Source organism: Peromyscus eremicus, chromosome 1, assembly GCF_949786415.1.
Source record: "Peromyscus eremicus chromosome 1, PerEre_H2_v1, whole genome shotgun sequence".
Taxonomy (NCBI): domain Eukaryota; kingdom Metazoa; phylum Chordata; class Mammalia; order Rodentia; family Cricetidae; genus Peromyscus; species Peromyscus eremicus.
Window position 1 is genome coordinate 189,058,862 of NC_081416.1, and position 20,802 is coordinate 189,079,663.

Sequence of the window (20,802 nt, forward strand, 5' to 3'; positions counted from 1 at the left end):
AATTAATTATCCTTCAATTCACATCAAACTCTTAAAGAGTTGTCCTCTACAGCTGTGGATTCTGCATGGAACCAGAGTAGACCTTCTACATATGGGAGATGATTGTGTAGCTGGGTCTGTTTGAGGGACCCTGTGTGATCAGGATCTATCCCTGTTGCAGGAACTGGCTTTCTGGATCCCATTACCTGTGATGAGACACCCTGCTCACCCTTGATGTGGACAGGAATGGCTTTGTCCTCCCTTATCCAAATGTACCAGACTTAGCTGTCCTCCCATGGGAGAACTTCCATTGTTTAAGGAGAGGATGAACTTACCCTGGTGGAGGTGGGTTGGGGAGGGGGGAAGGCTGGGGCAGAGCAGGAGGAAGAAAGAGAGGGGTCTGTGGTTGGTATATAAAATGAATAAAAAAAGAGAGAGAGTACACCAAATATGTTTGTTAAGGGAACATGTGTTAAGGCTAGCCCCCTCCAAAGAATAATGATGCTTGATCAAAGGTGAATCTGGACAATAAAGTCAATAGAGAGTAAAAAAAAAGTTGTCCTCTAATAAAAACAATGGAATAAATTAATTTATACTTGAATGACAATGAATTCATGGAGATAATTCTTCTTACTCTCAGCTTTAATATTAAAAAAATGAGACTAAAATTTCTCACATTATAGACATTTTTTGTTTTAGAAACATGTTGAAAATAATAATTTCTTCATTTTAACTATGGGACAGGAGAGCCTAACATTCTATTGACATCATATACTGACCAACAACTCGAGTAAAAAAAAACAAGGTGCATTTTTCTGATGCTTCCAAGATATACACTTCACAATCAAGGTCATTCACTGCATACTTTAAAAAGATTATAAAATATTACAAGGAAATGAATCTAAGATGAAAGCAGGCATAGCTATTTTATATTATATGATGAAATAAATTTCAAACCCAAACTAAACAGAGTAGGTTGAGAAGGATATGACATATTAATCAAAGGGAAAATATAGTGGAAACATACAACAATTTTAAGCTTTGCAACAAATGCCAGGCACAAAAGTTTGTAAAAGGAACAGTACTGCTGCTAAAATCACATATTGATCCAAACCCAGTGATACTAGGTGACTTTAATACTCTAATCTCACAAATAAGTTGGTCTTCCAGACATAATCTAAACAAAGAAACACTGGAGTTAGATAACATCATGAATCAAATAGACATGACAGACACCTATGGAATGTAACAACCAAACACTAAAGAATATTTCTTTATTCCAAGAATTCACAATACTTCCTCCAAAATTGAAAACAAATAAGGAATAAACAAGTCTCCACAGTTATAAGAAAACTGAAATAATACCATAGACTATAACCTACCACTATGAATTAAAGCTGCATATCAACAATATCAATAGGAAATATACAAACTCATGGAAGCTGAACAACTCACTACTGAATAAACAGTGGGTCAAAACAGAAACCAAGAATGAAAATGAAAACATAGCATATCCAATGTATGAGACACAATGAAGGCAGTTTTAAGAAGCAATTTCAAAGCACTGAATGCCTAAATAAAAACACTGGAGTGATTTCTTATTAATAACTTCATTACAAACTTGAATTCTCTAGAAAAACAATATTTGAAAATGGTAGATAAAAAGAAATAGGAGGGCTAGAAATCATGGCTATAAAAATCAAGGATGAAATCAATGAGATAGAAACAAACAACAATAGCATAAACCAAACGAAGAATAAAAGAAATGAAAGGTTGTTTCCTCAAAGAAATCAAGAAATGACAAGGTCTTAGCCAAATTAGTCAACAAAATGAGAGAGAATATCTAAATTAATGAAGCTAGATATGAAAGAGATGACTTTACAACAGATCCTGAGGAAACTGAGAGAAACACAAGGACATTCTTGTGGGAGACACACTGACTCCAGCTTGTGGCCTGATTCCATCTTGACTTAAGATCAGAGAGTTCAAGCTTGTTTTTGCTCCTCAAGGCTCAATAAAAGGATGTTTGGACAAAGGTGTGGTTACTAGATGTTTTGATGGTTAAGAAGGTGTTTATGCTTGTTTGTTTCTTGAACCACGGTGAGAAAGAAGGCCTTTTGCACCCCTTGCTTTGAGTATAAAAAGGCTATGAGAAATAAATTTGGGGTTGCTGTAGTATTCACTGAGAGCCCTCCTGATTCTGTCTTCTGTCTCTTGTATTTTTCTCTCTTAATCCTCACTCCCCTAATCAGGTACTATTGGACAAGTTGGCTGGTCCTGACATGGGGTGCCCAAACATGGAACCTGAAAACAGGTGGTTTCGTGAAGCACACTCAAGTGAATGGAGAACTCAGATATTATTAAAGTGTAAGTGCAATGAGTAATTCGGGAATAAAATTGTAAATATGAGGCAGGGTAATAGTAGACATCTGTTTGTACATTTGCTTAAAGATATTTTAAAAGCCAGAGGAGCTAAAAAGTAAGGCAGCAGTAAATACAGAAAATTTTAGAGGTTGTAAAGCAGGAGTGCCCTTGGGTTCCCAAGCTTGGGACCTTGGACACAGACACATGGGGGAGAATTGGAGTGAAAATCCAACAGCATTAGGATGAGCATGGGCCTAGAGAGGTACCAGTGAATGCTTTTATTCCATGGGCACTTATCAGGGGCAATTTCGATTGTGCCATGAATAGCAGAATGTATTTCCCCCTGAAATGGTTAAAAGTGAAACCAAACATTCAATGCCACCAGAGGAGCCACTAGACAAGACTCCTTTACAAAATTGTTTGATGATGATCAGTTCAATCCTGGTGATGAAGCTAAGCTTAAGGAAGAAACCACTAAATAGCATAATCAGGAGTGTTCACCTGCTCTGCTTCTGACCATGAATATTAAGAAGCACAAATTTTGTCTCTGCGGGACTCCTCTGCTTGGAAGAGCACTCCTTTTTCTACAGAAGGGGCTGGACTAGATCTACCTGGGGGCCCGCGTCTATTAGGGTAGAAAATTTGCCCATGATTGCTATGGTGCAAAGTCCTCCAGGAACACGGCAAACCCTCACCCTTAGTCATGCATCTCCCCTGCAAGCTAGTGTTAGAGAACAGCTAGCAGAGGGGAGGATGTGCAAGGATTTCAAATGTTACCGGGGATCAATAGCAGCCTTGCCTCACAGAGATTGGAAACAGATGGTCAAAGCTTGCCTGTCAGGAGAGGATTACCTGTTGTGGATTCAAGAGAGGGAAGCTTTAGGTTAATAAATGTAAATCAAAGAATACCAAGAGTAATCCACTGTGTTATATAAATGATAGTTTGCTTACCCATAAAAATGAAGGAGTTTTGCTTGCCACATCTGTACAGCTTCAGCAGAGTCTTGTTCATGCAGGGTTGTTAATTGCCCCAAGAAAGTGGAAAGACAGCTGCCTTTTCAGTATTTGGGACATTTATTGTATTCTAAAGATATTAAACCTTAGAAAATGGAAATGAAGAAACATAGCTTGCAAACTTTGAATGGTTTTAAAAAATTATTGGGGATATTCAATGGCTATGGCCCTATTTGAAGTTGTCTGTGGGAGATCTGGAGCCCTTCAGTGAGATTCTTACAGGAAACAGTGATCCTAGTTTCCCTAGTTATCTTACAGAAGTTGCTGGACAAGTACTGGCTCAGGTGGAGCATGCCATTCAACATCAGCAAGTATGCTATGTTGACTATGCAAAACCATGGGGAATCTCTGTGCTTCCTACATGACATACTCCAACAGCTGTGTTATTGCAAAAGGGCCATTACTGTGTTTGAATCTAGCTGTTTCACCAGCCTGAGAGGTGAACTCTTATTATGAAGCAGCAGCTTGTTTAACACAGAAAACCTGGATAGATTCTAAGTGATATTTTGGTAGAGAACCAAGTGTGATCAACGTTCCTTTTACTAAACAACAAGCTGATTGTTTATTTTAATATAATGATTTATGGGCAATTGCTTTTGCTCAGTTTTGGGTCCAAATTGATAATCATTTTCCAGCTGATTGATTGTTTCAATTTACCCGAATGCCTTTATTTATATTTCCTAAAGTTGTGGTAAAAGATACCATGAAAGATGTTATGCTGGTTTTTACTGATGGTTCCTTCAATGGAAGAGCTGCTCATGTCATTAATGGTAAAGGTTATGTAGTACAAACAGCTCCAGCTTCAGCTCAGTTAATAGAATTTTGAGATGTGCCTATGGTTTTCCAGGTTTTTTTTTTTTTTTTGTAAATGGCTCATTTAATTTGTATACTGATAGTCATTATATTTTAGAGGCCTTCAATTTACAGAGACTGTTTCCTGCATTGGGACTACTAATGATAAGGTTAGGATGTTATTTCAGCAAATTCAAGATGCCATTTATCAAATAAAGTTGTCATGCTTTGTGGTTCATATTATGCTCATTGTAATCTTCTTGCCCCTCTAGCTAATGATAATAACATCAGCTGATAAATTAATGCAGATGGTCACCTTGTCCCAGGTAGAAATGGCTCAACAGTCACATGCCCTTCATTATCAGAATAGCAGAAGTTTAAGAAAACAATTTGGCCTTACGAGGGAAGTTGCTAGTCAGATTGTTAAGCAATGTGATGTGTGTCATCAATATTTTCCTGTGCCTTCCTTAAGGGTAAGTCTTTGATACTGTCTTTTCAATCATTTATGGCAAATGGATGTTACTCATGTTGCAGAATGTGGCAAATGAAAATATGTGCATTTGATAGTCAATACATATTCAGGGATTTTGATGGCTGTTGGGCAAATTGGGGAAGCTACCAAGCATGGGATAGCTCATTGCTTAAAATGTTTTTCATATATGGGATTCCTAATATTATAAAAACAGATAATGGTTTGGGTTATATTAGTAAAGAATTTTAGCAGTTTTGTTCCCAATGGAAAACTGAGCATAACACAGTCATTCCTTATAATCCTAAAGGACAAGGTATTGTTGAATGAGCCCATAGCAGTCTCAAGATCCATCTTCAAAAAATAAAAAGGGGGACTTATATCCTCAGTCACCATATATTTCATTCAATTACTCCATCCTTATTTTAAATATTTTGAAAATGGATGCCCATGAGCAATCTGCCACATATATATTCTGGATTGACAGCATTTGAACAACTTTTGCTGAGGTGAAATGGAAGGATCTTTACACTGGGTTGTGAAAGGGCCACAACCCTCTTTTGATATGGGGTCAAGGACATGTTTGCATTTTTTCACAGGAAGAAAATGAAGCTCGATGGCTGCCTCAGCATTTGGTGTGGTGTACAGAAGAGAGGAATGCCAGGCCAGATGATCTTGTGGATGCTGTTGCTCTCCCAGAGGGTTTGGGATTTACTGAACCCATGTTCCTGATCCTCCAATGTTTAATCCTCTAGTATGGAAAAGGAAGGAGATTATGGTTATGGTTAATGATTCTTAGCTTCTTGACAGACATGCTATACAAATTTCCAGACCACTGTGAGTTTTAATTATTCTAGATCCAGCTGAGAAAGCCTATCCATTTTTCCAAAATAAACCTGTGACTGGGTGTTTGGCCATTTATCCACACTATATCTTGGGACAAGGAGGTCACTTTGCCGGTATAGTGTTCATCTTTTGTTGACAAAAGGAAATAGAAGGCCTGAAAACAAGTGCCTCAGAGATTTCCCTCTGTGGGAAAGAGACTGGTTGGAGCAATCTAACACTATTATGAAAGCAATGTGTGGCTGAAGACTCTCTTTAAAATAGTATCACTGGATTTCAGAGATATGTCCTAGACTGGTCAGGAAACTAAAATAGAAGATACTGAAGAGGCCCTCCAAAATGATGAGAAAGAGTTGGATTAAAGTTTTGTTACTGGTATTTGGTACTCAGGGACTGGATCAGCTCAGTTATCTTTGGAAGCCAGAGGCAGTGATGCACTGGATTTTAGAAGAGGGATAATAAAAACGTTCAGAATTATGGAGATACTCTTACCACACCAACAACAAAAAGGCACATTTTCTTGTCTCTTGAACAGATCAGTATTAGCTTGTGTTAATGCACCCTCTTTTTAGTGTAAGTTATGAGAATTGTAATTAACCAATTGTGTGTCCATTTTTAATAATCATACTAGAGTTATTGTGTTAACCCATTATTCTTTGTAACTTCTTTTCACAATGAAAGTGTTACTGGATGGAAAAAGTTTAGAGTTCCCCTTAGGAATGTTGTGTGATGCTATTGAGTCCTTAGATTCGATGTGGTTAAAAAGGCAATATTGGATTTTGATGCAGCTAAAACTGCTAAAGACATCCTTGACCAATTTAAAAAGGTCATTCCATCTTAGTCATCCTTACTCCCTTATTAGAGTGTATTGCAGCCATAAGGAACATGTGTATTGCTAGACATTATTTGCTTGCCTATTATTATCAAGTTATTTGTGAACTCTTGGTGGAAAGTTGGTTCAGAGCTACATGGAGTTAAGCTCTGCAACGGCCCTTGAAATTTTCCAGAGGCTGGTAGTTAAAGACAGATGAGTCCTTTTTTACCATTTTTCTATCTAAGCAGTGAGTGAATGATGTGATTCATGAGACTAAGAAGGATAAGACTGGTTAGTTGAAAAAGGCAACCTAATACAGGGACAGTCATCTGAGACGTTCGGGGCATCCTTAGAAAATAAAGAGGGGAATTGTGAGATCCCACAAGGACTCCAGCTTGTGGTTTGATTCCATCTTGACTTAAGGTCAGAGAGTTCAAATTTGGCTTTGCTACTCAAGGCTGAGTAACAGAATGTTTGTCTAAAGGACTGGTCTTGGCCAAGTAACAGGGTGTTAGGTCAAAGGTGTGGTTACTAAATGTTTTGATAATTAAGGAGTTGTTCATGTTTGTTTGTTCCTTGAACCATGATAAGAAGGTCTTTTGTGACCCCCAGCCTTGTTTTGGGTATAAAAAGGCTATGAGAAATAAATTTAGGGCTGCTGCAGTATTCACTGTGAGCCATCCTGATTCTGTCTTCTGTCTTTTGTTTCTTTCTTAATCCTCACTCCCCTATTCAAGTACTCTTGCACAGGTCAGCTGGTCCTTACAGCACGCTCCACATAGGTGCATAGTTGCAGTCTTCACATGTAAGTTGATAATTGGGGGAAACACATGGAATAACAGAGCCATATCTCAGGTATTGGCTGCTTCCCTATAGCACATGTCCCAGATAAAGAGACTTGGGAAGTTTGATCAGTAACTCAGAAAAGATCTAGTGTTGTGTGCTTCATGTTGCATTGTGCAAGTAGAGTTTGTAGCTGGAAGTTTCTCTCATCATGTCTGGCCCTGCAGTCGGGATGAATTTCTCCCACCCATGGTCCTGTAGCCACTTATAAAGTAGTCAGCCTGGCTTATTTTAATTACTATTTTAGGGCCTATGGCTTTAGCTTATATTAGCTAGCTCTTTCAACTTAACTCAAACCATTCCTATTAATCTGTATGTTGATGCATGGCTTTGTGGAATTACTTATTCTCTCATATCTTGCTTCTCCTGGCAGCAGCTCACAGCATCTGCCCTGACCTGACTTTTCTTCTCTATCTCACTTGGATTTCCCACCGGCTCCATTCTGCCCTGCCATAGGTCAATGCAGATTTATTTATTATCAAATGGGAGCAACAAATATTCACAGCATATAGGAAGACATCCCACAGCACTTCCCCTTTTCTGTCTAAACAAGAAGGAGAGTTTTAACTTTTACAGTAAAGTGTTATATAACGTAAGTTATCAAGCAAGAGTTACAGTATCCAATCTATTTGTATTTGGTAAAATTAAATAAAATATACTATCACCTATCCTATATTTGTGAATCTAATGTTTTATGTCTTATTTACCTTTTACCATAACAAAGGAAAAACTATAATTATAACTATCTAGTCCAACTCCATCAAAGACCCCAGAAAGATATAATATTACCTAAGTAAACATGCAGTGCATTGTAAGCAACTTCCAAAATTCTAGAAATGACAAATTCTGGCTGCCTGCAAAGTCATCCAAAGTTCCTTCTTAATGTTGGGGTGTCTATCTTCAGCCTATAGGCCTATAATTTCTCAGTCACTTCTTCCTGTTTCCTGAACAAGGTCTGGCAGTCTCCTCTGCAAAGCAAGAACCTGGAGGACAACCTTGCCTTGTTTTGCAAAATTCAGTGTTCATTTTCCTATGGGTCCTGAATGTCCAGTTATACAACATATTGTCAAGCAATCCAGGCAAGAACATTTGTTTGTTTGTTTGTTTGTTTGTTTTCCCAAATGGCTAACTTTTGACATAAAGAAAGTAAGCTCCATGTGGAGATGCTTCAATACCCATCATCTTCTCTGAAGTAGATTGGTGCTGCCAGGAGCAGACATGTCTCAATATCCAGAAAAGTCTAAGCTCTTAAAACACTTCAAATGCCACATTTTGTCGGTCTCTGAAGTGTTTGAAGATTACCTACCCACTTGAAGTGTATCTTTGTATATCTAAGAAAAACTAAACTAACATGACTATAAATTTGACTATTAGCTGGGTGGTGGTGGCACATGCCTTTAATCCTAGCCCTCTGGAGGCAGAGCCAGGTGGATCTCTATGAGTTTGAGGCTAGCCTGGTCTATCATTTGAGATCCAGAACAGGCACCAAAACTATACATAGAAAACCATCTTGAAAAACCAAAACAAACTGACTATTAATTTGTATTTCTTAACAGTATATTACATTTTTAAATGAGATGCATAAACATAATACCTTCAATAGGAATATATATATATATATATATATATATATATATATATATATATATATAGTGTAACAAAACTAACTTTAAATTTGTATCAATAAAACATAATCCATAGCAATGTAAAACATTTCAAACAAGTTGTGCTCTTTAAAGGTAGGTTCAATAATCTACCCTTTTATCCTGTTATATCTATACCCCTTTTCTTTTTAGAAAGAGATTGAATTTATAATCAACCACTTTTAAATAAAAATAAACATTTATAAACAATATTTGGAAAATTGGGCATAGCTTCTAATACTACTTCCTGTTGGTTGGGGGTTCTGACAATCTTATGGGGATCCTGAGAAAATTAAGAATTATAGTTAAAATATGGCTGTAGTAGTGTTTAAGGTTTTATTGACCTTTCAGTGGTCTTGGTTGATCCAACCATATTAGCCTAGAAGCAATCCACAGGTTCTAATCTTCTGTGGAAACAAAAACAGAACCTCTTTTCCAAAGCAACATATTCCTAGACACAAATTTTAAAGTCAAGATACCATTAAAATATACATATTGGTTTAACTGTGTAGCCTTTATAATCAAATGTCTCTCTCCAGTAAAAAATCCCAAATACATCACAATACAGACTGGCTGTGTAATTTCCATCTTTGTGTGGCTTAATATTTTTATATTACTTTATTCTCCTTTTCAGGGAATTATATATATATAATTATAATATATATATATATATATATATATATATATATATATATATATATATATATATATATATTACTTTCTGTCCATTGTTTTAAACTCCAGTATGGCTAGGACCAAAGCAGCAGACTTGGGTGCTGACTCCATTCCTCTTGGCTTCCTAACATGGCGGAGCTATGTTTACCACCAACTCTAGGAAGCAGTGGGTCTATGCCTCCATCAAGCAGTATGTAGCCCAGAAACCCATTTTCTTTGTCTGTACTAGCAAAAGCTAAATCCCCCATGCAGTGCACTGCATGGCTTGGAGACATCTCTGTGTACTGTGGTGGGAATCTGCCATGCAAGCCTACAAGCCCTGAACACACCATACTGTAGCTCAAGCCTCCATGCTGAGGCAACTTTGTATTATAGCTTGCCTGAGAGACACAACTAGGAAGCTGCTCTTTGCTCCACTTTAGAAAACTTCTTTAAAGCTTTCTCAGGTTTTGGGTAGAAATTCTTGCTAAAACGTTGGGGACCAAATGAAGCCAGAAGTTTCTCTGGTCCTGCCCAGCATTGATGTGGGGATGAATCTATCCTACCCATTGTCCCACAGTCACTTATAAAATAATCATTCAGAGGCTTTTATTAATTACAAAATGTATGGCTTATGGCTTTAGCTTATATTAGCTAGCTCTTTCAACTTAACTCAACCCATTCCTATTCATCTATGTGTTGCCACATGGCTTTGGGGCACTACCTGTTCTCTCATGTGTTGATTCTCTTGGCATTGGCTCACAGCACCTGCCCTCCCCCTGCTCTTCTTCTCTGTCACTCTTGGATGTCACAGCTGGCCCCCTTGCCCTGCCATAGGCCAATGCAGCTTTATTTATTAACCAATGGGACCAACACTTATTCACAGCATACAGAAAGATAGCCCACAATGAAAGTTCATAAAGGAAATCCTGTGTCAAGAGTGTGGGTAAGTGGCCCTATCAAAATGGGAGTGTGAATTGAACCTGTGTGTATGTCAGAATTGTAAAGGAAGGAGAGACACCACCGAGGAATAGGGTTAGTCAGCAAAGATACATGTGGTTCTGGACACTTTACATTGCTGAATTCTGCAAATATGTAATATATTCTATAGTGACAGGACTTATGGGGTAAAGAAAACAGTGGTTTAACGTGAATTCCCAATATCCTAAAAGGATTTAATCTTTCAATTATGAAGAGTGTGAATGAGCAGAACAAAGTAGGATGAATGCAATTAATAATCAATGTTTTTTTTTTACTGAACCATGATTACGTATGTATTTTGCTGAACTTAGTCCTCATGCAAAATCACCACTGTAGTTGTGATAGATGTATTACTGAATGTGAATGTACAGATTAGAATGCGAAATTCACATAGCCCAAATCTTCCCATTGTACCCTTATTAAATGCATTATTTGCTAATTAAATGTTCTAAATTATACAATAGAAAAATAAAACAAAACAAAGTACACTTGGAAACTCAATATTATGTTAATAATCTACTATTGGACTAGCATTATAAGAATCATGAAATATATTAATATTGGTATTGGTAGTGTATATGATTGTTTTGTACTTGGAATAAAAACTAGCATTAATTTATAAGATTAATGGAGTTTTTCCCAGAATGACTGTCCATATATTAATGGAAAGATGTCTTTACATAAATTTAAGTAAAACAAAATAAATTGAGAAAATGTTTGAATCTCTTCAGCAAATGTGCATAATGTGGAGTACCTTGGGTCATTTTCTCTATAAATGTAGGTAAGGAGAGTTAATGAAATGCTGTCCATCTGATGCCAGCTGTTAGAGGTGTGCCCTGCAGTGAGTTTTCAAAGTATTGAAATCACATGGAAATAAAGCATCATGGTGTAACACAAACAATAAATATGAATCATTTTTTTAACCTGTTGTGATAGGGAAATTGAGTTTTCTCCTATATAGTGACAGTGTGTATATCAATCACTTTAGGGTAGGCCTCATGTTCAGGAGCTGTTGATCACAGTATAATAAACTTCACAGTTTTGAGTGTGTGATTTTATTTGGTTATAATTTGGAGGGGTTTGTTTTCTTTGGTAGTATTGTTTTATTTTCTTCTCTTGGATTTTGTGTGGTTTCTTTTACTGAGCTTCTGCTTGTTTTTTGAGACTGAACTTGAATTTGGAGGATAGGGAGAAGGAGAGGATCTGGAAGGACCTGAGAGAGTGGAAGAATATGAATGAAATACATTGGAATTTAAAATTATTTTACATTATAAAAAACACTAAAAACAATTAAAATAACATGCATACATTTCACTCTGCTCAATATTACTCTTTCTTCTTTCATCTCGCTGTCTCTGTCTTTTTCTCTCTCTCTCTGTTTCCTTCTGTGTGTGTGTCTCTCTCTCTCCATTCATTTGCATTACATCTACCAAAAGATATTGGTGACAAGTACTTCTTTGAAACTGCAATGCTGTTTGAGTTCTCAGACTATAAACATATTAAGTAAATTCACATCAGTAATGTTTATATCTGCAGGTTAAGAATTTTATTATTAATTTTTTTTGTTTTTTGAGACAGGGTGTCTCTGTGTAGCTTTTTACCTTTCCTGGATCTCACTCTGTAGACCAGGCAGGCCTCAAACTCACAGAGATCTGGCTGCCTCAGCGTCCCAAGTGCTATGATTACAGGCGTGTGCCACTACAGCCAGCAAAGCATTTCATTATTTGCAGCAGAATTTTGTAAATATATCAGTGCATGGATCCAAAGAAAGAAAGGTATATCCAGCAGAAAATAACTGTTAGGTATTTGTTTTATCTACTTCTGTCTTTATGAGAATTTATGGGGTATGAATGATATAAAAACATACAGTACTGCTGTGGGATGGTCTGTATGTCAAGTGTGTTGCTGATTGGTCAATAAATAAATCACTGATTGGCCAGTGGCCAGGCAGGAAGTATAGGCAGGACAAGGAGGAGAATAAAGCTGGGAAGTAAAAGGCTGAGAGAGACATTGCCAGCCCCCACGATGAGAAACAGCATGTGAAGATGCCGGTAAGCCACGACCCACATGGCAAGGTATAGATTAATGGAAATGGATTAATTTAAGCTGCAAGAACAGTTAGCAAGAAGCCTGCCATGGCCATACAGTTTGTAAGCAATATAAGTCTCTGTGTTTACATGGTTGGATCTGAGTGGCTATGGGACTGGCGGGTGATAGAGATTTGTCCTGACTGTGGGCCAGGCAGGAAAACTCTAGCTACACAGTTCTATTTATTTCTTTGTTTTAGAGAGATTTTAGACCATCATATGAAAGAACAAATAGTAGTAGGTCTGGTGAGTAGACTAATAAGAACTTATAATAACCACTACTCACACAGTAGAGCATGAGGGTACAGAAAATACACTGTATTAGTCTGGATTCCTTAAAGTAAGACAGCATAGAGAATATATACATATATGTGTATATTTATGAGATTTATGAGATAAGTTTCCATGTTGTGTTCCAGGCTGGTCAGCAATGGAAATAGATATCTCACATTGGAGAGACTGAAAACCCAGTAGTTCAATTGAAGAGACTAGATGTCTCAGCAGTCCAAATCTGGTATTATAGCCTGTGAAGATTCCTGGAGAGATACTGATTTTCATTTTGTCTTGAAATTATAAAGATTCTGGACTAATATCAGTGAACTAATTTCAAAGCAGCAGTAGAGATTGACTTGGTAGATGAGTGAGTTTATATCTCTAAAAATGGAAGTGTTTTGTCCTATATACTTTGTGTGGTATGTTACCAGAAAATGGTGTACATGTCCAAGGTAGGTCTTTCTGCTTATAGTAATCTCATTAAGAAAATATGTTAAAGGCTTTCCTAATAGCTTGTTAGATTATTCCTGATGCAATACAGTCGTAAACAGAGGTTAACCAATCAAAATCTATCCTACATCAACATGACACACAATCAAATCTCTTCCTGTCATGTTTTATTCCTTATAAAAACAAGAACTCGGTCACATGTTCTAACTAATATGATACAACAATCTTAAATACAATGTCAAATTCATTATACATTTAAAAGTAGATGGTGATGTCCTTTGAGGAGTACTTAGTCTTTTTTCCCCATAACTTTAGTAACCATGAATATATCAATCACTGTCTTCACCCATTAGAAATATTGAATTAAATCATAAATACTGATATATATGCTTGTTTATACACAAAAAGTTGTTTTTAACAAATAAATCCTTATTTCCACAGCTGTTCATGTGATCTTAGCTTGTATTACTGAACTTATACAACTATCTCTCATTATTTTTTTCCCTATCCAATAGCCAAGCACCTTTGAAGGTCTTGATAATTTCCCTGAATGTGTGATCTCTAACTTCATTCTGAAAATCATGGGCACTGTATCATCCTACATGGATTAGTTCTAGTTTCAGTTTCCCACTGGCATTAATCACAAGACATAGTAATACAGACCATAGTCCTAAAGGTTCTGCTGTAATCCAGACATAATCTTCTACTCCTTCATTGAAGAAGAACAACCAAGTTTTCCCTCAGTAGTGGGGACTAATCACATCTCTTAGTACTGTTAATCCTTTAGTAATACATTCACATCAGAGCATTGAAAGCTCAAGTTGACCAGGGTGAAATATCAGGTTCTAATTTCAAGAAATATTTACTGTGTCTCCAGTTAGTATTACTCCAGCTCCTGAAAGCACATTTCTAGGACAGCAAAACATAAAGTCACTGCAGCAGTAAGCATTTTTTCCCCTGGGTCATGAGAGGTAACGTTGAGTGGAAACATTCCAATTTCCACAGTAGAATTCCTTGACCCATAACTGATGGCTAAGAAAGACAGGTACAATATACTGCAACCTGATTCAAAACATATCCAACCTTCTGAAAGGCAGTGTCACAGCCCTTTATGCAAACACCACATAAATGGTATCTTAACTTTGAAAAGCTATGTTACCATTATACCATGCTTGTTGATAAAGGATGGTGGAGGACATATTCAACTAGTGGTTTCCATGAATATGGGCCTAATGCTGTAAATCTCTTCCTGTGAAGAGAGTTCCTTTGTAAGAAATAATGCTCCATTAGTGTCCTAGTTCCTCCACTGAAATATGTGTCTTGTTACTGGAGATGACTGGTTTAGTCTCCATATCCTGTATTGCTAAGAGACTTGGCTAGGGTCACCCTTATCTATTCCTGGGAGTTTCCAGTGCTCTAGGTTTCTAGCTCATTGAATAAATGCCCCAAGATTCCAATTATCTCTCCAACATGGGACTGACCTAAACCCTGTGCATATATGTTACAGTGGTATACCTTAGTCTTCTTGTGTGAATCCTAACAATGAGATGAGGGGCTGTGTCTGACTCTGTTACCTGGTTCCTCCTTCTGATTGCCTCTTCTAGCATTGATAGAAGAGGAAGTGCCCAGTCTTCCTGAAACTTTATACACCATGGCTAACTGAGATCCAAGGGAGGCCTACATGTATCTGGAGAGAAACAAGGAAGGAGAAGTGGATGGGTCTGTTGGTGAACAGGGATGAGAGGAGGACCTGTGAAGAGGGGAGGGAGGGGAAACTGATTGATAAAAAACACACACATAAACACACACACACACACACACACACACACACAATGCTGTCTGGCATAACATGCTGGTGTGAAAGATACTCATTAAGGCACTCAATGTTAGTTTTGACATGTGCATTATGCTCTGGATAAGCAAATTCATAACAAGAATAAGTATCTAGTCCATTAAGGTGAAAACATTTTGCTTTCTTCTTTTTAACTTTCTTCCTTTTATTAAAAACAGATTATTTTCTCATACAATATATCCTGATCAATTTTCCTTCCCACTACTCATACCAGTCCCTCCCACTCTTCCATCATATCGAGATGCACTGATTTCTGTCTCTCATTTAAAAAGAATGAGCTTCTAAAATGTCACAACAAAATATAAAATAAGATATAATATGCTAAAACAAAAACCAACATATCATAGGATCTAAGTGACAAAGTTCAAATAATGTTGTGCATAAATAGCAATCCCTTAGAAGACATTTACACAGCATCTAGATATCCTGTTTGGTTAATTCAGTTCCTCCTGCTTTCTATGTTCCTGATGTGAAGCACAAGTGATGGAGGGATTTACTAATTTCACTGCTACCTTAACTATTTGAGATGTTTCAGTTTGTCTTCTAATGTGCATGACTGAAAAAGAAATAATGTTTATCAATCCTCAGACAATTGTTTGTGAGTTTTTATTCACAACACTCTTCCATCCTTCATTTAGGGAACTTATTCATGTGTTGGAGCATCCACTCATTACATAACATAATACAAAAGACTTTCACTGTGTTAACTTATCCTGTGAACTAGGAAATAGAACACTGCTCATAACAGCTTCATTTGGTTTATTAAGTGAAGAGTACATTTAGGGGCTATTAAATTATATTGCTTTATAGAGAAAAGAGAAGGATTTCCTATCATCCTCATGTTCTCAGAACAAGGTAAGTAGCTCGTAAACCCACTGTACTAGGTACAGGTATTTATCAGAACAACACATCTACCCAATTATTTACTGAGGATTAACTAGGACACCAGAGGTGCAGTAGCTCAAAGCATAGAATCTGAACAGGAAACTTCATTTCTCAGATAGTTGCTCCATTTGGAACTGAATAATTTAGTAAGATCATTAATTTTCTCAAAGTGATAAATAAAGGATTTTACTGGATGTGGACATCATATTAATATGCATATATAAATGTATCATAGAAGCAAAGAATCTCTGAGACACAGACACTAAGCAAGGTAGAATCCACTGACTTCCTTGGTTTGGAAAATCATGATGTCTCAATCATTTTGCTGGGTTCCGTGCATCATGGGACTTTGGTCCTTTCTCTACCCACTACACTTGGAATGTCATCCTCTGATGTAGACTGTTAAAAATAATCTCAGTTGTTTTCATACGAAAAGTTTCTTGCTTCATTCTTGTGACCAAATTATCCAAAGAGGAGTTCATTCCTGAGCTCTTACTGCCTGTTGTTTTAGCTGAAATCATGGTGCCTACGGGTGCAGAAGAAAATCTATAAACATATTTTTCAGCTTGTTTTTCACCTGAATACAGGGACTCAGATGTATAGCCTAAGGCAAGAAAGAGTTCCAGAATTCTCAGTGGCAGTGGAGGAGGTATAAGAAAGTGCTCACAGTGTGACAGCTCTCTGTGTTACTGTGACATTCTCACCCATCAACAAGTTAGAAGCACATATGGTCACAAACACTTGAGCTAAGTACAAACCTGCTGGACACTGTGAGACACTTGAGCTAAGTACAAACCTGCTGGACACTGTGAGATCTGGATCCATCAGACTTATGTCTGAGCAGACATGTGCGTTGGTGGGATGTTTTCTTTTGGTTATTATCATCAGGATCTTGTTTAATCACAGTCATGCATATGCCTATACTTCCTCTGAGTGTTATTACAGAATGAAAGAAGAATTTCACCATGAAGGAGATGTAACCATTGGTGTATTTTTCCCAGTTCATACTTTCTACACAGGCAACAAAGTTCCACATTCTTATCTGCCAAACATTTACACCGACTTTCACATAAAGTAAGTGTTGTTGTTCATTTATGCTGTTTCAGATTTCATTTTAGAAGGATGTTGTCTAATAAGATTAATAAATATTAAATTATCCAATGTCACTCTCGTATCTAATATAATTGAATAAATAAATAACGACATCTCTGATTTCCAGTGCAAATTATGCAATGCAGGGACAATAATTCCTACAACACATTTTTAGATTTCTAAAACTTTCAATATGTCTGTCCATCTTCTACAGCAATCATCCAGTGACAATATTGTACATCATAGACTACTAAGATACATTTATGAAGAGACAGAATCTTGTATTTTTATTTCTCATCATTTTTGCCAATTTCTTAAGTTTTTCACATTAATCAAATTTTTTATAAATTTAATGTGCATGAAATATATTAAAATCCAAAATCAATTTTAACTAGTCCTTAGGAGATAGTATTGAACTTTCTTGTGTATAATAATAGTGAATATTCAGATCACAACATTTATGTACTTGAGTATGTCATAACTTTACTTGGTTCTGAATACAGCTGAGTGCTAACTCAGAAAATCTTAATTTCTTTTTTTTTCTTTCTATTTCTTTCTTTTGGGTTCTGGACAGATCCTCACTATGCTTCTGTGATATCTTGGGCTCCCTTTCTCTTTCTCTGAAGCCATTTTCCGTGCAATGTGGCTTCTCAATTTCTGTCTAACCTCCATGTTTGCTGAACTGAAGTACTTAAGCATGGCTGTCTTTCTTCTCTCTCCCATTGTCCACTTCCAAGAAACTGATATGATGTTCTCCAGACCTATCTTGGTGCTTTTTCATTTTAAAAATCTAATAATAAAGAATTCAAGCTGCAAAAAACCCACATTTTAGTATCATACATGAACTGGACATAATTTTTGATGTTCTATATATAGAAAAAAACAGAGATCTAACAAATACTGATCAGATTTAGTGATTGTAGTTTTCATCCCCTTATCATTGCTTAGTGGTTGGAGGCTTTGAGCACCTCTGATGTCTTTTCATGGAAAATATAACAGGATTTTGATTATAATGTGCTCAGAAGACTACATACATGTAAGAAATTCTCAAAATGAATGCATTATATGTGTGTGAACATATATATATATACATACACACACACACACACACACACACACATTCAAGTCTTTCTGTTAGGAAAGAAAACTTGGTTTCCACTATTTTTCTTGATTTCCACTATGAAGGACTTTGTACCCATTTCCCTTCCAGTACATGCCTTTCTTTATTTATCATTTTGGTGTGTCTGGCTGCTTTCTTGTTGGTTTTTAAATGCTTTCAGGAATTAATTGAGAACTTAAGTACAGTGTGTTTTGATCACATTCAGTCCTCCCCTAACTACTTCTGTATGTTCTCCTTTATACTAACCCTCCTGTTCACCCAGTTTTATATTTCTTCTTTCTCCCCAAAGATACCTGTCTATGTTGTTGTATTACTCATAAAACTGGAGCCTTTTCTGGACAGTGGAAAACCTACTGGAGTTCAAAGCTTTGATAATAACTGACTATCACAAAACGTATGAAGAACAAAATCCCCGTGGCTAGTCGTGTGATTTCACACAAAACTCTCTTTTCTATGCTTGAGGTTTTTTTGTTTGTTTGTTTGTTTGTTTTTTTCCTAGTGTGACCTTTTGCAGCTCTGGTGCCACTGATACTATGAATTTGTATCTACAATTACTCTGTTCTTTCTGGAAAAATAATTTCCTTTTAATTATCTACAACCTCTGGAAGATCACTGAGATTTCTGTGCCTGAGAAAAATGTGTGTTCCTCATCTGAAGCTGAGCATTATCATGTGCCTAACTCTCTCCAAAATGATCAGTTGAAGGTCTCTGTTAATTTACACCTACCAGGAGAGGTTTCTGTGACAAAAACGGGTCAACGTTCTCATCTATGGTTTGAAAAATAAATTATTAGGAATCATGCTAATTCTATGTCCCTTTAGCAGAATAATATTATTATATTCTGTCCTTGGGCTTATGATCTCTTTTGTGTTTCAAATACCTATGCTATTAATGAATTTCTTCTCATAGAACATGCCCTTGTTCCAAACAGAAAATTATTTGAATATTCATGGAACATTTCTTTTGCTATTACATCAGAGAACATGTCTTATTAGGTCAGTTATTTTAGCATCTTGCAGGGCTCATAACTGGATGATGTCAACTAATTATTATTCCTGGTTTCATGTATACAATTTAGTGTTTAGGGTATTCACCAGAGAAAAATTTTGGAACATGATATAAGCCAATAGAAAACCTTTCTAAGCCAGCCTGCAACTTTACTGGGTGATCCGAATCCCAGGGTACCATGGAGAATTTCTCAGGATGAGCTTTTAAGTATAAAAAACATGTTCTGTGTTAAAATATATCAGATAACAAGAAGAGTTATCTAGAATTGGAACTACAGAAGCAAAAAACAAGTTTAATACATTTAGAGTCTTTCTGAAAACGATGTGTGTTGTTTTCACTTTCATCAGGTGATGCTGTCCATTTGCTGAGCTTTACAAGCTGAATGGCACTTCCACCATCCACTCAGTTGTGCTAAGCTCTGGAGGCCTACTAAGGCCTGGGGCACTGCTACATTCACCACTGTTCTCAGGGAATGAGACAAATCATGACTACTTTAGTTTACGATCCAATCAGAATGAGAGTTAGATGCCCACCCAGTGCTGATAACAGAGTAGTTTGCCAGAGGGAGCAAATGTTTTCACAACCATGCCAAGAATTTCTCTAATTGCTCCTGATCAGTTAGTAAACAGAAACAGGTTTCTCCCAAATCCATACATACTTTCCTATATTTCATGAGAACTCTAAGCCTCTCCAATTTTATAGGAACATTTCTTCAAAGCAATCTGTTTTTTAATTCAGAAACTGGAACTTTTAATGCCTCTAAGTTGTGATGAACAGATCTACTTAGTTTGGAAACAATTAGAATAGCCATTGAGTAAAACCATTTGTATATGTCCACCAAGTAGTCCCAGAAGCCCAAAAATATTGCATATATATATATATATATATATATATATATATATATATATATATATATATATATTATAAATAATCCCATTAGGCTGAATATCAGCTATCCAAATAAGGAAAAGTGTGTAGGTTAAAAATTTGGGATATTAGATTTCTTCATCCTTTGTAACTCTCGTAATGTTAATTAAGGCTACCCCAGTCACTGTAAGTATGTCAGTCAATGGGCTGACAGTCTGTTTAATTCATATCCCTTTGTAGTATGAGGGCATGGTCTAAGCATAACCAGCAATTCTGACTGAGTTTGGATGGGAAGGATGAAACTCTATCCCTAAGGTCCCACTCTATCAGAATAGCGTCTGATTTCATAGGTTATTCCTATTTCCCAAAGACCACAATCTTTTTAAATCAATCTTTTTTGTACTCTCCTGTTTTACATGGAAGCCTCTTGCTGGCAACTAGAGGACCAAGCCACAGGGAATGCATGGAATCGTAAACTCTGTATTACTATCTAAAAGGATAAACTCTCATGTCCTTCATTTCTCCAGTACGGCCAAACACTTAAAGTAGGCATCAGCAAGTAAAGGTCAAGATGAGATAAAGGCTGCTGGTCTGTAGTCACATCAGATAATACCTTCCATGTATCTGTCATCCTCAATCTCCAGTCCAGCCCTGAGAGCAGTGAGGCTTGGATTGTGACCCTGTGTTTGTACCCATAATGAAAAACACAATGTTCAGTAAGCGGTATAAGAGCAGGGAGTGCAAGAACCTGGGGACCAATGAAACCATATTA

At 36.7% G+C, this 20,802-nt stretch overlaps 1 protein-coding gene across 1 annotated transcript in view; it reads left to right on the plus strand.

The window, feature by feature from the left end:
- The window catches only part of LOC131903628 (vomeronasal type-2 receptor 116-like), a 40,387-nt gene that overhangs the window by 2,286 nt on the left and 17,299 nt on the right, over nt 1-20,802 (plus strand). Inside the window, exons 2-3 of the mRNA XM_059254328.1 lie at nt 5,218-5,372; nt 16,850-17,017. Of these exons, the coding sequence (XP_059110311.1) occupies nt 5,218-5,372; nt 16,850-17,017 (323 nt within the window). The remainder of the gene's footprint in view (nt 1-5,217; nt 5,373-16,849; nt 17,018-20,802) is intronic.